General features: G+C 41.3%; 2 protein-coding genes across 2 annotated transcripts in view; both read right to left on the bottom strand.

Moving 5' to 3' along the window:
• Positions 1-16,384, bottom strand: part of GNB1L (G protein subunit beta 1 like) — a 716,249-nt gene that overhangs the window by 365,136 nt on the left and 334,729 nt on the right. The window lies entirely within an intron of this gene.
• The window catches only part of TXNRD2 (thioredoxin reductase 2), a 186,295-nt gene that overhangs the window by 113,662 nt on the left and 56,249 nt on the right, over positions 1-16,384 (bottom strand). The window contains exons 7-8 of the mRNA XM_077293390.1: positions 15,529-15,591; positions 13,131-13,201 (exon numbers count right to left, since the gene is read on the bottom strand). Coding sequence (XP_077149505.1) covers positions 13,131-13,201; positions 15,529-15,591 — 134 coding nt within the window. The remainder of the gene's footprint in view (positions 1-13,130; positions 13,202-15,528; positions 15,592-16,384) is intronic.

Below are 16,384 nucleotides of genomic sequence, written 5' to 3'. Positions count from 1 at the left end.
GCTGTACTATCACTTTAAGAGCTGATATTATCTGACAAAACTGTGACTTGGTGGATTTGGTAGGCATTGGCATAGTAACTGTGTCTGACTGCGCATATCAATGAGCTAATCAGCCAGGTGGCATTTGGCAGTTAAGTTATTTTTAGAAATTGCCTCAGAAACCAGCCCATTTTAAACGTATAGGAAAATGTCCCTATTGAAATGCATTGAAACAATGCTTTCCAATGAGGGGGAAACAATTTTCAAATGCAAATTGCACCAAAACTACAAATCCGATCGACATGAAAATAACTTAGCACACCTCTTGTGGACGCTGGCTTCGAAATGACACCTCACTGGATTCTGTGCGTTCAGCGGTTCGGGCCGCATTAACTGCGAAAAAAAGCCTAATAATAATAATAATAATAACTAGATGGGTATTTCCTGAAGGAACTACAGATAGTGCTTTGGAATGGTGCCCGGGCTGCCCCTGCAAGACTTTCACACTTGGGTGCCCCTCAGGCGCTGGTTTGGTAGTTGTAGCCCCTCAGGGTTGAGGCTTGGTGGGCCGGGTCACTCTGGGTCCGATTTGGTGGGCTGGGTCACTCTGGGTCCGATTTGGTGGCCCGGGTCACTCTGGGCCCGATTTGGTGGCCCGGGTCACTCTGGGCCCGATTTGGTCAACCCGGGTCACTCTGGGCCCCATTTGGTGGCCCGGGTCACTCTGGGCCCCATTTGGTGGCCCGGGTCACTCTGGGCCCCATTTGGTGGCCCGGGTCACTCTGGGCCCCATTTGGTGGCCCGGGTCACTCTGGGCCCGATTTGGTGGCCCGGGTCACTCTGGGTCCGATTTGGTGGGCCGGGTCACTCTGGGTCCGATTTGGTGGGCCGGGTCACTCTGGGTCCGATTTGGTGGCCCGGGTCACTCTGGGTCCGATTTGGTGGCCCGGGTCACTCTGGGTCCGATTTGGTGGCCCGGGTCACTCTGGGTCCGATTTGGTGGCCCGGGTCACTCTGGGTCCGATTTGGTGGCCCGGGTCACTCTGGGTCCGATTTGGTGGCCCGGGTCACTCTGGGTCCGATTTGGTGGCCCGGGTCACTCTGGGTCCGATTTGGTGGCCCGGGTCACTCTGGGTCCGATTTGGTGGCCCGGGTCACTCTGGGTCCGATTTGGTGGCCCGGGTCACTCTGGGTCCGATTTGGTGGCCCGGGTCACTCTGGGTCCGATTTGGTGGCCCGGGTCACTCTGGGTCCGATTTGGTGGCCCGGGTCACTCTGGGTCCGATTTGGTGGCCCGGGTCACTCTGGGTCCGATTTGGTGGCCCGGGTCACTCTGGGTCCGATTTGGTGGCCCGGGTCACTCTGGGTCCGATTTGGTGGCCCGAGTCACTCTGGGTCCGATTTGGTGGCCCGGGTCACTCTGGGTCCGATTTGGTGGCCCGGGTCACTCTGGGTCCGATTTGGTGGCCCGGGTCACTCTGGGTCCGATTTGGTGGCCCGGGTCACTCTGGGTCCGATTTGGTGGCCCGGGTCACTCTGGGTCCGATTTGGCGGGCGGTGCCACTCCGGGTCCGAGTTGGTGGGCGGCGCCACTCCGGGTCCGATTTGGCGGGCGGCGCCACCCCGGGTCCGATTTGGCGGGCGGCGCCACCCCGGGTCCGATTTGGCGGGCGGCGCCACCCCGGGTCCGATTTGGTGGGCGGCGCCACTCCGGGTCCGATTTGGCGGGCGGCGCCACTCCGGGTCCGATTTGGCGGGCGGCGCCACTCCGGGTCCGATTTGGCGGGCGGCGCCACTCCGGGTCCGATTTGGCGGGCGGCGCCACTCCGGGTCCGATTTGGCGGGCGGCGCCACTCCGGGTCCGATTTGGCGGGCGGAGTCACTCCGGGTCTGATTTGGCGGGCGGAGTCACTCCGGGTCCGATTTGGCGGGCGGCGCCACTCCGGGTCCGATTTGGTGGGCGAGGCCACTCTGGGTCCGATTTGTTGGGCGAGGCCACTCGGGGTCCAATTTGGTGGGCTGCGCACCTCGGGATCCGATTGGTGGGTGGGTCACTTTAAGAGTTGATATTATCTGGCAAAACTGTCATGGTAGAGTTCGTAGGCGTTGGCATAGTAACTGAGTCTGACTGCGCATATCAATGAGCCAATCAGCCAGGTGGCAGTTGGCAGTTATTTTTAGAAATTGCCTCAGAAATCAGGCCCATTATAAACGTATGGTAAAATTTCCGTATTGAAATGCATTGAAACACTTTTTTCAAACGCAAATTGCGCCAAAACTACAAATCCGATCGACACGAAAAATACTTAGCACACCTCTTGGGGACGCTGGCTTCGAAATGACACCTCACTGGAGTCTGTGAGTGAAGCGGTTCGGGCCGCATTACGTGCGGACTGAATAATAAGAATAAGAAGAAGTTTACCACGGTGGAATAACAGTATAGTGCTTTGTTCCAAAGCACTATAATAATAAGTTTACCACGATGGAATAACAGTATAGTGCTTTGTTCCAAAGCACTATAATAAGAAGTTTACCACGGTGGAATAACAGTATAGTGCTTTGTTCCAAAGCACTATAATAATGCATTATTTATCTCATATGGTGGATGTTGAAACAACAAAAAAATTTTGAAATCTCAGAAATTGCTTTATTCAGTCATTGCAATTCTCTCCAAAAATAATCAATGTGTTGTAGGTTTCCCAAAATGGTATCAATAAAAATGTCAACTCAGCACACAAATAATGAACCCTTACACTGCTCCATCAATGAAAGAAAAACAAATTATTTTTCAATATACGGTTGTGCTCAAAAGTTTACATGCCCTGGCAGAATTTTTGCTTTCAAGGCCTTTTTTCAGAGAATATGAATGATAACATCAAAACTTTTTTTCCACTCATGGTTAGTGGTTGGGTGAAGCCATTTATTGTCAAACTACTGTGTTTTCTCCTTTTAAATCATAATGACAACCCAAAAAATCCAAATGACCCTGATCAAAAGTTCACATACCCCATTTCTTAATACCGTGTATTGCACCCTCTAAAATCAATGACAGTTTGAAGTCTTTTGTGGTAGTTGTGGATGAGGTTCTTTATTTTCCCAGATGGTAAAGCTGTCCACTCTTCTTGGCAAAAAGCCTCCAGTTCCTGTAAATTCCTGGGCTGTCTAGCATGAACTACGAGCTTGAGATCTCCCCAGAGTGGCTCAATTATATTGAGGTCAAGAGACTGAGATGGTCACTCCAGAACCTTCACTTTGTTCTGCTGTAACCAATGACAGATCGACTTGGCCTTGTGTTTTGGATTGCTGTCATGTTGGAATGTCCAAGTACGTCCCATGCGCAGCTTCCAGACTGATGATTGCAAATTTGCCTCCAGTATTTGCTGATAACGTGCTGCATTCATCTTTCCTTCAACTTTCACCAAGTTTCCTGTGCCTTTGTAGCTCACACATCCCCAAAACATCAGCGATCCACCTCCGTGCTTTTACAGTAGGAATGGTGTTCCTTTCATCATAGGCCTTCTTGACCTCTCTCCAAATGTAACGTTTATGGTTGTGGCCAAAAAGTTAAATTTTGGTCTCATCACTCCAATTACCTTGTTTCAGAAGTTTTGAGGCTTGTCTCTGTGTTGTTTTGCGTACTGTAGGCGAGGTACTTTGTGACATTTGCGCAGTAATGGCTTTCGTCTGACGACTCGACCATGCAGCCCATTTTTCCTCAAGTGCATCCTTATTGCGCATCTTGTAACAGCCACATTGCTAGTTTTCAGAGAGTCAAGTATTTCAGTAGATGTTATTTGTGGGTTTTTCTTTGCATCCCAAACAATTTTCCTGGCAGTTGTGGATGAAATTTTTGTTGGTCTACCTGACCATGGTTTTGTTTTTACAGAGCCCCTGATTTTCCATTTGCTAATCACAGTTTGAACGCAGCTGACTGGCATTATCAATTCCTTAGATATCTTTTTCTATCCCTTTCCTGTTTTATACAGTTCAACTAGCTTTGCCCGTAGATCCGTTCACAATTCTTTTGCTTTCCCCATGACTCACAATCCAAGAAACGTCAGTGGCTGGATGAAAGATGCAAGAGTCTGTCTGGATTCCAGAAACTCACTCAGCTTTTATGCACACACACTGAGTACAAGCAAACAGATGAGGATGCTACCTTTAGAAGCCATTCAAACTCATTCGTGTCAACTTCTGTGTATGTTATCAGGCCAAAATCACCAGGGTATATGAACTTTTGATCAGGGCCATTTGGATGTTTTGGGTTGTCATTATGATTTAAAAAGAGAAAAAACAGTAGTTTGACAATAAATGGCTTCACCCAACCACTAACCATGAGTAGAGAAAAAGTTTTGGTGTTATCATTAATATTCTCTGAAAAAAGGCCAAGAAAGCAAAAATTCTGCCAGGGTATGTAAACTTTTGAGCACAGTTGTGTATATACAGTACAGACCAATGATGACTTTGATGACTGCTTTGGCCACTCGTTTTTCTTTACTTAGCTGCTTTTTTCTTGCCATAATACAAATTCTAACAGTCTATTCCATAGGACTATCAGCTGTGTATCCACAAGACTTCTGCACAATACAACTGATGGTCCCAACCCCATTTATAAGGCAAGAAATCCCACTTATTAAACCTGACAGGGCACACCTGTGAAGTGAAAACCATTCCCGGTGACTACCTCTTGAAGCTCATCAAGAGAATGGCAAGAGTGTGCAAAGCAGTCATCAAAGCAAAAGGTGGCTACTTTGAAGAACCTAGAATATAAGACATCATTTCAGTTGTTTCGCACTCTTTTGCTAAGTATATAATTCCACATGTGTTAATTCATAGTTTTGATGCCTTCAGTGTGAATGTACAATTTTCATAGTCACGAAAACACAGAAAAATCTTTAAATGAGAAAAGGTGTGTCCAAACTTTTTTTCTGGTTTGTACTGTATATACACATATACATACATACTCATATACACACATACACATACACATACACATATACATACATACACATATACACACACATATACATACACATATATATAGAGAGAGAGAGAGAGAGAGAGAGAGAGAGAGAGAGAGAGAGAGAGAGAGAGGAAAAAACAAAAGGAAAAAAAAAAACAAAAAAAAAAAAACAATCAGCACTCCCAATGTGAACACGTGCATGCTGCAAACTGCAACACATAGACAAAAAAATCACAGCAGCACATGTACATGAATCGGCCATGTGAAAACACAGACAAATATACATATCTCAAAAATATTTTTTCATAAAAAAATTTTCAAAAATTTTTTTTTTCATAAAACTTAGTTAACTGGAGATTCTTAGCGCATAAATTGGCCAATTCATGTATGCCCATCAACCACGGCAAGGTGATCTCCCCCTGATGGGTCCTACTCTACTGTACATGCCACTCTTGGGCCACCAGCCTACAACTCTGGACAAAACATGTCACTCTGGGCTAAGCCTACAATTTATGGGCAGGTAGAGTTGATTACCGCCACCTGCAAGGTCAATGGGAGGAGTGCAAGATAAGTCTGGATGCTGCCATATCCATACAAACAGAGGAAAAAAAAAAAAAAAACTATCAGCACTCCCAATGTGAACACGTGCACGCTGCAAACTGCAACACATAGACAAAAAAAATCACAGCAGCACATGTACATGAATCGGCCATGTAAAAACACAGACAAATATACATATCTCAAAAATATTTTTTCATAAAAAAATTTTCAAAAATTTTTTTGAGATATGTATATTTGTCTGTGTTGCAGTTTGCAGCGTGCACGTGTTCACATTGGGAGTGCTGATTGTTTTTTTTTTTTTTTTTCCTCTGTTTGTATGGATATGGCAGCATCCAGACTTATCTTGCACTCCTCCCATTGACCTTGCAGGTGGCGGTAATCAACTCTACCTGCCCATAAATTGTAGGCTTAGCCCAGAGTGACATGTTTTGTCCAGAGTTGTAGGCTGGTGGCCCAAGAGTGGCATGTACAGTAGAGTAGGACCCATCAGGGGGAGATCACCTTGCTGTGGTTGATGGGCATACATGAATTGGCCAATTTATGCGCTAAGAATCTCCATTTAACTAAGTTTTATGAAAAAAAAATTTTTTGAAAAATTTTTTATGAAAAAATATTTTTGAGATATGTATATTTGTCTGTGTTTTCACATGGCCGATTCATGTACATGTGCTGCTGTGATTTTTTTGTCTATATATATATATATATATATATACATATACAGTGGGGCAAAAAAGTATTTAGTCAGTCAGCAATAGTGCAAGTTCCACCACTTAAAAAGATGAGAGGCGTCTGTAATTTACATCATAGGTAGACCTCAACTATGGGAGACAAACTGAGGAAAAAAAATCCAGAAAATCACATTGTCTGTTTTTTTTATCATTTTATTAGCATATTATGGTGGCAAATAAGTATTTGGTCAGAAACAAACAATCAAGATTTCTGTCTCTCACAGACCTGTAACTTCTTCTTTAACCCCTTAGTGACGGAGCCAAATTTTTGAAATCTGACCAGTGTCACTTTATGTGGTAATAACTCTGGAACGCTTCAACAAATTCCAGTGATTTTGAGACTGTTTTTTCGTGACACATTATACTTTATGATAATGGTAAATTTAGGTCAATATGTTTTGTGTTTATTTATAAAAAATATCAAACATTTGAGAAAAATGTTAAAAAATTAGCAATTTTCAAAATTTTTATGATTATCCCTTTAATCCAGATGGTCATACCACAGCAAACCATTAATAAATAACATTTCCCACATGTCAGCTTTACATCAGCACCATTTGTAAAATGTTATTTTATTTTCTTAGCATTTTAGGAGGTTTAAAAATGTAGCAGCAATTTTTCATTTTTTCAAGGAAATTTAAAAAAAAATTTTTTTTAGGGACTTATCCATGTTTGAAGTGACTTTAGGGGTCCCATATATTGGGAAACCCCCAAACATCATACCATTTTAAAAACAGCACCCCCTGACATATTGGAAACTGCTGTCAGGTAGTTTATTAACCCTTCAGGTGCTTTACAGGAATTAATGCAAAGTGGTATGACAGAAATCAAAATGTGTATTTTTACCACCTAAATGCCTCTAACTTCTGAACAGATTACTACAGCCGTCAGACTCTTAGGCCGCTATTTTGTCATGAATTGCCATGGCAAACATCAGGACCACAAAATCATGATCTGAGGGCACCAATTGGGATAAAAAGGAAGCCCCCACACTCTGTTAACCATTTATAATGATGTAGTCACTATTGACAGCAGCATCTAAGGGGTTAAACAGATATGGACGGTGCAAACACTGATCATGGATGATACAGCAAGTTGTCAGCTATAGTGTACAGCCGACAGCTGCGGGATTGCTATCTGTATGGCGAGGCTATTCTCTTATATCTCAGGTCAGTTAAAAGACGTATTGGCTGTCATTAAGGGGTTAAGAGTCTCCTCTTTCCTCCACTCATTACCTGTAGTAATGGCACCTGTTTAAACTTGTTATCAGTATAAAAAGACACCTGTGCACACCCTCAAACAGTCTGACTCCAAACTCCACTATGGTGAAGACCAAAGAGCTGTCAAAGGACACCAGAAACAAAATTGTAGCCCTGCACCAGGCTGGAAAGACTGAATCTGCAATAGCCAACCAGCTTGGAGTGAAGAAATCAACAGTGGGAGCAATAATTAGAAAATGGAAGACATTCAAGACCACTGATAATCTCCCTCGATCTGGGGCTCCACGCAAAATCCCACCCCGTGGGGTCAGAATGATCACAAGAACGGTGAGCAAAAATCCCAGAACCACGCGGGGGGACCTAGTGAATGAACTGCAGAGAGCTGGGACCAATGTAACAAGGCCTACCATAAGTAACACACTACGCCACCATGGACTCAGATCCTGCAGTGCCAGACGCGTCCCACTGCTTAAGCCAGTACATGTCCGGGCCCGTCTGAAGTTTGCTAGAGAGCATTTGGATGATCCAGAGGAGTTTTGGGAGAATGTCCTATGGTCTGATGAAACCAAACTGGAACTGTTTGGTAGAAACACAACTTGTCGTGTTTGGAGGAAAAAGAATACTGAGTTGCATCCATCCAACACCATACCTACTGTAAAGCATGGTGGTGGAAACATCATGCTTTGGGGCTGTTTCTCTGCAAAGGGGCCAGGACGACTGATCCGGGTACATGAAAGAATGAATGGGGCCATGTATCGTGAGATTTTGAGTGCAAACCTCCTTCCATCAGCAAGGGCATTGAAGATGAAACGTGGCTGGGTCTTTCAACATGACAATGATCCAAAGCACACCGCCAGGGCAACGAAGGAGTGGCTTCGTAAGAAGCATTTCAAGGTCCTGGAGTGGCCTAGCCAGTCTCCAGATCTCAACCCTATAGAAAACCTTTGGAGGGAGTTGAAAGTCCGTGTTGCCAAGCGAAAAGCCAAAAACATCACTGCTCTAGAGGAGATCTGCATGGAGGAATGGGCCAACATACCAACAACAGTGTGTGGCAACCTTGTGAAGACTTACAGAAAACGTTTGACCTCTGTCATTGCCAACAAAGGATATATTACAAAGTATTGAGATGAAATTTTGTTTCTGACCAAATACTTATTTGCCACCATAATATGCAAATAAAATGATAAAAAAAACAGACAATGTGATTTTCTGGATTTTTTTTTCTCAGTTTGTCTCCCATAGTTGAGGTCTACCTATGATGTAAATTACAGACGCCTCTAATCTTTTTAGGTGGTGGAACTTGCACTATTGCTGACTGACTAAATACTTTTTTGCCCCACTGTATATATATATATATATATATATATATATATATATATATATATATATATATATATATATATTTATATATATATATAAAATTGCAATGCTATGCATGTAGTATCGTTGTAATCGTACTGACATGGAGTGCCAGGACAGTTTTACTACACATTAAACACTGTCTACAGAAAACCCCAAAATAAGTATTTCTTTCCCACCAATTCACAGCACGTACAATTGCTTCCCGGTTCCAGGAAAATTATATAGTAAAACGAATGCTGTAAAACTACAACTAACCCCACAAAAACAAGTTCTGATACGGCTAATTTAAAAAAAAAAAAAAAAAAAATTAAATAAAAAAAGTTTGGGTTCTTGAAAAAAGGGAGAAAAAATTTACACAAATAGAAGTTATGAGATGAGCCTGCATGGAGCAGACTTGCATTTCCAGTACACTACACAGATGTTCGAATGGATTGAGATTCGGGAAATATAGAGACCAAATCAACACCGTGAATTCATTTTTGCATAGTTTATAATTCATTTGTTATGTTCGTAGCTACCATGAACCACACTTGGGTGTCCTTTAGGATCATGCCTGGTGTGAAATATTTTAAGAAGTGCATACAATACATCTCACCTGACATAAGAAATAGGAAGAATTTATTGGGCACAGAGAAGCCCAGGAGCCAGGTAATGATTTCTGAGGTTGAGGTCATTTTCATGTTCCCAAAAAGTTTTTGCTGTTATATAAATAAAAGTAATATTTATATAGCCCCAAATAGCATGAAAAATAATATTTTTTTCCTGCATGAAACAAAACTTCATATAGCCATGTTAGTGAAAAAAGTAAAAAAATAATAGCTGCTAAATAGCAGAGGTGCAAAAGTAAAAATTGACTAGTCAGTCATTGAGGGGTTAAATAGATCAATTAACCTCGATGAGACTAGTGTACATGTTTTTAAAATCAGTGCTAGACTAGCTGCATAATAATATTAAAGGTGTTTTCACACACACCACAACATCTGGTAAGGGTGGTACGCTGCAGCTGTCACATGACGCACAACATCGGATGAGGATGTCAGCAGTCCAGCAGGGGACACACTGCGAGGGAGTACAATTTTGTAAAATTGTGTTACAACCTCATGTGAAAACAAACTTTAATTACAATGTTCTGGAAAATCCCACTAAAATGAACATTTTATAAATCCTTTTGTATCAGGACTGCTAAAATATATCAACATTAATATATCAGTATTAGAGGTCTATTTAATGTATGTAGTTTATAATGTGAAATCGGATGACAGATTCCCTGTAATAAAGCAATATAATCAGAACACTATTCACATGTCCAATTGAGAATGCGAGTCTATGGGTCCATGAAAAACATCGAACCGCACTCAGATGTCATTGGTTTCCACGGACTGACATAATGGAGAAACATTTTTTTTTTTCTCTCCATGTCCGAGAAAGTCTGATGCCACTCCGATCAAACTCTAATCAGAATAACTGGACTGTTTATATCAGATGGAGAGAAAGCGGTTGAGTGACCCTACTCTATGAAAGATTATTCCTGTATTCAATATTAGACATAAAGGACCTCCAGCATCTGAACCAACAGTGTAAAGCACACCTCTCAGAGCTAAAAATGCATAAAAAAGTACAACTATATGGTTAACGTGAGATTCTAAAAACATTATGTTAGCTGACTAAGTGCTTATAGCAGACCACAGGTGGCGTTAAGAGATTACAGAAAAAAATTAAACAGGAATTTTGTTGATCCCATTGTCACAGAGTAACGAGGAGACGGTATATTCTAAATTTTAGTATGCGGAATTTTTTTTTCACTTTAAAAAAAATATATATATATTTTTATATGTATTTTAAACGTTTTATTCACCTTTTCTTTTTATATGTGAAAGCCAAGAAGTGCGATTTCAGACCCATTGGTGGGGAACACACACATGTATCTATTTCCCAGATCAATGAGTCAGGTTTCAAACTCCATGTGAGCCGCTCTCGCTCCCAGCTGTTGAAATAGTGGCTGATAATGTACAGAAATGCTACAGTAGCCCCTCAAGGCTTATTTTGACTAAGGCTCTGGAATGCAACATGTAAACATTAGACTCCTATATTACACTGTTACGACTTGCATTAACAGTATCTGGACAAAAGCAGCATTTTCACAGATATGTATTAGAAGGATATCGTTTTTTTAAGCAGCTTCCTCACATTAATCATGCCAGGAGCATTTCGGAGGACGCTGACACATTGTAAACACATAGAAACCCTAAGTGGAGCTGGTAGGACAAATGTCGCATTTTACAGCTAGGGGAACAGCCAGAGGCTTCTGTCCTACGGTAAACAATTTAGCACTGAGATGCAACAGGTACAGAATAGATTGATTACATGGAAGCGTGGTAATGAGGGCAAAGCAATGAAAAGCTAACAAAAACCCCAAAACTATAAATCATGCATCCATACAATATCTTCAGACTATTAAGATTATGCAATGCTATAGTGATAAACATATAAATACAGAAATAAAAAACCGTAATGACCCAAAAGAGACATTTTTATTTTCTATCCCTTTTCTCTAAAATTAGTATACACAATACAATGTGATTTAGAAATGCAGACAAATCTATCAATTCACTTTATTTGTCAATTTACCTTTTTACTCTAGAAGTAGACTATGGAAACACATGCAAGTACACAGTACTAATGGTATTGTGTACACCAAAAACTAGACAGAAACGCATATATATTAAGATAAAAGGTTTGCAAATAGGTTTGCATACATTTTATACTACAGGTTAAACATAGATCTACTTGTAAATACAAAATATTATATAAGTAAGATAATTGGAAAACAGGAAATTTACCAAATTTCAACCATATAAGCGATTTACAAAATCCTGTAAGGCGATTTTATGAAACATTCCTGCAGACATGTTAATTATGCTCATATAACCTGCCTGGGTAGACATAAAATCTAGGTTTATGTGGTAGAAATGGTAAACTCACCTGGAGAGCTGGTACCCGTACACATAAATGATAATCTCTCCAGAATCAGGAGAAGTCTGCTAATATGGCTGTAACAGGGAATGTGCAGCATCTTTGCACATATCTATGCTGCCCCCTTGTGGATTCACAGAAATCATGAGACTTATCTAGTGCGTATTCACACACAACTATTTCTCAGCAGTGGGCTGTCCATTTTAAAAACAGAATACAAACCTATTATGTTTAATTATAGACTCAAAAAGTGTATTTTTTTTTTTTTAACAGATCATTGCACTCAGTGCATGCCCTATTATGATCTATATTTTTTCATAATAATTTGCCAAAAATGGATCACGGCCATGCCCCCATGTACGGCGGTATATTGTTAAGTGGTGATGCTGTTGTGTAAAACCGGTTCATATGAAAAACAGCAGATTTTTTAAATGTTTACTAATTTCATGATGTCTCCACTATTAATTCACAGCTCCATGTTTAACACTAAAAAAACTCTTCAACAAACAGAGGGACATTTTTTTCATGGATTATTAAAGGGAAATGGTCACGTTGAAAATGGACTCAGGTCTGTAGGATGTTACAGAGCAGGAGGAGCTGAGAAGAGTGACATACATTTTGGAGGGAAACGTTTCAGTAAACTTGCATTTTATTCATTGAAATCCCTGGTGTTTGTATGCATGAGTCCAGTGGGCGGTCCTATCTAGTGATGCCAGTCTTCCCTGCAGTGCGCATGCGGACAGATGAGCAGGAGCATATGCATACAAATGCCAGAGATTTCAATGAACAATAGAGAAGTTATACTCAATCTTTTCCAATAATTCTCATCAGATTCTCTTTTTGCTCACACCGCATAGACAAAGTGACGGGTTCCCTTTAAAGAACACCGCATTCAGGGACAGGCAGAGATCTTCTGTTATCAGAAGATAAAATTATGCTACAGATGTGTCTCTGCGGTCATAGTGATTAATCATCCATAGAGCAGAGCCTATTACTAGGACGTCAGTGGCGGTATGTGTGTTGCCAGGAAGTAGAACACGTCAGCTTTTATTTAGTAGAGTTAAATGGACCAATCTATGCGTCTCTGTGTCCTATTACATAACCTATGTTTGTCGAAATATGAATTACATATGTATTCTAAGCAAAATATTTGTATATATGCCAGTGCCGACCTGTTAAAGACTCAATGCATGCTGATCTAATTATTCGGAACACGGACAAATTAATTATGTCATGAGACAAAAACATCAGTGTTCTCTTTACTGAAAGCTAAAAGCCCAGAGTGGTGCACTAACTAACAAAGAGATGATTTTTATGCAACATACGCCTTTAGCATCTACATACGTTTTCCCGGGTGAATTCTTCAGCCAGAAGAGATCATCACTTGTAATACCATATTCCAGTGCACCAGGAATCTACCACAGAAATAAGGAGTCAATTTCTAAGATTACTATATATATAAAACAGAAGAGAAATACATTTTGGAGGTTTTAACTTCTGAATTGTGACTTTTAGCAGTGAGAACACTGTGATACACATGTCACATTCAGATGTATAGCAGTAGTTCAGAAGCAGAAGAAGTATTTTGTAACAAAACCCAAAATTTCATACATTTCAGGCATCACTGCAAGTCATTTAGCTGCACACGGTCATGCCTTTTTTATATTTACAGTATATCTGCCATATATGTCATAGATTCATAAAAAATAGAGCACACCACCTGAACTACAGCACAATCCATTATTTTCAGGCATATTTAATTTAAAAGGATAACAAACCAACTACAAGAAAATGAAATGATACTTAGTGATCCTCCTTCTAGTATACTGCTAACATTGCTGACATCAGAGCCTGAAGACCCCACTCAGCAGGTGGCCCAAGACCGGTGAGACCAGTGATTGGCTGCAGACCTCACGTGAGGAATATGAGACTGTGACGTCTGCAGCCCATCTATACAGTATACCACAGGGGAGCGTGCTTGAACAAAGATGGGCTGCAGAGGTCATAGTCCCATAGTCTTCATGTGAGGTCTGCAGCCAATCACTGGTCTCACCGGTCTCAGGCCACCTGCTGAGCGGGGTCTTCAGGCTCTGATGTCAGCAGCCAATGTTAGTGGTATACTAGAAGGGAGAATGAGGGATACAGAACTGGAACAGAGAATCACCAAGTATTATTTCATTTTTTTTTAAAGTCACATGCTTAATGCTAAAGAAAATTTCTACATTTTTTAGTACTACATTGGACAGTAAACTACATCTATGAATTACTGCCATGGATCTTGTAGAAATATACAGAGGATATAAAAAAAAATCTACACACACCTGTTTAAGTGCCAGGTTTTTGTCACGTAAAAAACATTATACTAAAAAGAATCATTTCCAAGCATTTTTCACCCTTAAAGGGGTTGTCCACTACTAGGACAACCCCTTCTTAAACGAAATGTGACACTGATAAAATAATAAAGCCTATACTCCCCTCCCGTGCCAGCTCTGTTCCCGCAGTCGCGGTGGCCCTGGCACCCAATCAGCGCTGGCGTCACTGTCTCCGCCTTTGGACAAACTGAACATGAAGAGGAAGTCTGAGATCAGCTGCAGCCCTGGCTTCATGTTCAGTTTGTCTGAAGGCGGAGACAGTGACGCCAGCGCTGATTGGGTGCCGGCGTCACATGTCACAACACTGTATCTCAGCCCCGGGGAGAGTCAAAGTATTGTGGAACACAGATCCAATGATAGAATATCATGTTTATTAAAAGGCATCAGGAGGAGGTCTGTGCTCCACCAGAAGAATTATTCTTGCAGAGTGTTATGAAGATGTGTCACAATTTCACAGAAGGTTAAAGGCCTTAAATCCTGGCCACAATACAACAAGTGTTTGCCTGGATTGTTAATAATAATTGCTACGCCTATGGCCAATTTTAGATATATGCCATTAGCCCCTTCCCACCCGCACGCACAACAGTACATTACTATCACATTGTAGCAATGGCACTGCCACAGATTAACTACAGGTAAGAGTAACTTGTTGTAATGGCTGAGATCAGAGATATCTTAAATCCTCGCCATTTTCTTCTTTAAAGGGAATCTGTTTTCAGGTTTTTGATACCTCATCTGAGAGCAGCATGACTTAGGCAAAGAGATCCTGAATCCAATGATGTTTCCCTTAGTTAATGAGGGGGCGGCAGTTGTGACAGAATCAGAGTATTTAGATGTAACATGCAGCAGAACTGAGAGAGCTGACCCTGCCCACACCAGACTCTGTATGTATATAGTCTATTGACAGTGAGCTGCTTAACATAGGAGGGGGTGGAGTCAGACTAGCAAGCACGTGCCAGCTAGTCTAAGCAATGATAAAACCTTCATTGTACGTAAACATTAGCACACAGCTTGATAAGTGACACATTGTCAAATTCAGTGTTTTAACCCCTACATCATGCTGTACTCAAATTACATAAAAACTTGCTGACAGATTCCCTTTAATCGATATCATTAATGGTGACCAGCGCAAATATGAGATGTGACAGACAGAGGGAGTGCCTTTTATTTCTGTGTCGGCTCTCCCCTTGACTCCTGCAAAATCTAGAGTGCCTAAGGCTTTTGCTGATTTCAGTAAGAAATTTACATGGTACTAGGAATCGTTATACTGATATATAAATGACTATGTACATCAATTATCTAACGACTCTCTTACTCTTTCATAGACAGAAATGCTGTAATACGCATGCCGGAAATCTCAACAAACTTACATGAATGGGATATCTTGGCCTTCCTCCTGTCGCCAGGACTATGTTGCTTGCAGTTACTGTTGTCTTTCAGATACAAAAAAATATTATATTATGGGGAAAATGTTTAGTAGCCGGCGTTTAATATTCAAATATGCTTATTCCTTTTTTTCTATTCACTACCCTTTTAGGATCTTCATACAATGATATTTTCTTAACCAGGGAAAGTGACCATTAACAAATGAGGATGTTCAATAAAAGTGGCATGTCAACATCTCTCCAGTGGCACATCACTGTCTGCCCTACCTGTTCTTTTCCAATGGAGGCAAGACCCTGGAATGCACAACATTTTCAAACATTGCCAAACTGCAACTCCTAAAGGCTACAATAAAACTAACAGGCTTTTTTTTTAAACTTTTTTTTACACCTTAAAAAGGGTTGTGTAGTCAACACGTATTGATGAGCTATCCTGAGCAATCCCAGGTACTGATGTGCGCCATTAGGATTTATTTGTTTATCGTTACCACATAGTTGCAATCCGTTCTGATGAAGGCCTACTGACTGGCTGAAACATCAATTGCTTATACAATTGGACTGCGCACATTTAATAAAATCACCTTCTTGCATAATTTTGGAGTGCCAAGTTCATATGTTTTTACTGTTCTGAGTGAAATCCTACTTGAGCACTACCAAATAGGAGAGCCACGCAGCCTGTTTTTTACTAATCCTCAGAATAGGTCATCAGTCTAGAATCAGTGGGGTTCAGGCACCTGGCACCCCCATTGATCAACTGTTATAAGCTTTGGTGGCAGCCGGATGAAAATGTATTGACCAGAACTGCACTGTGCAGCTCCAATTAATGTGTAATGCCCACTGCCGG

Source organism: Ranitomeya variabilis, chromosome 1 (assembly GCF_051348905.1).
Source record: "Ranitomeya variabilis isolate aRanVar5 chromosome 1, aRanVar5.hap1, whole genome shotgun sequence".
Lineage (NCBI taxonomy): Eukaryota > Metazoa > Chordata > Amphibia > Anura > Dendrobatidae > Ranitomeya > Ranitomeya variabilis.
Note: the sequence above shows the minus strand (reverse complement) of the source record. Positions and strands in the feature narration are given on the sequence as shown.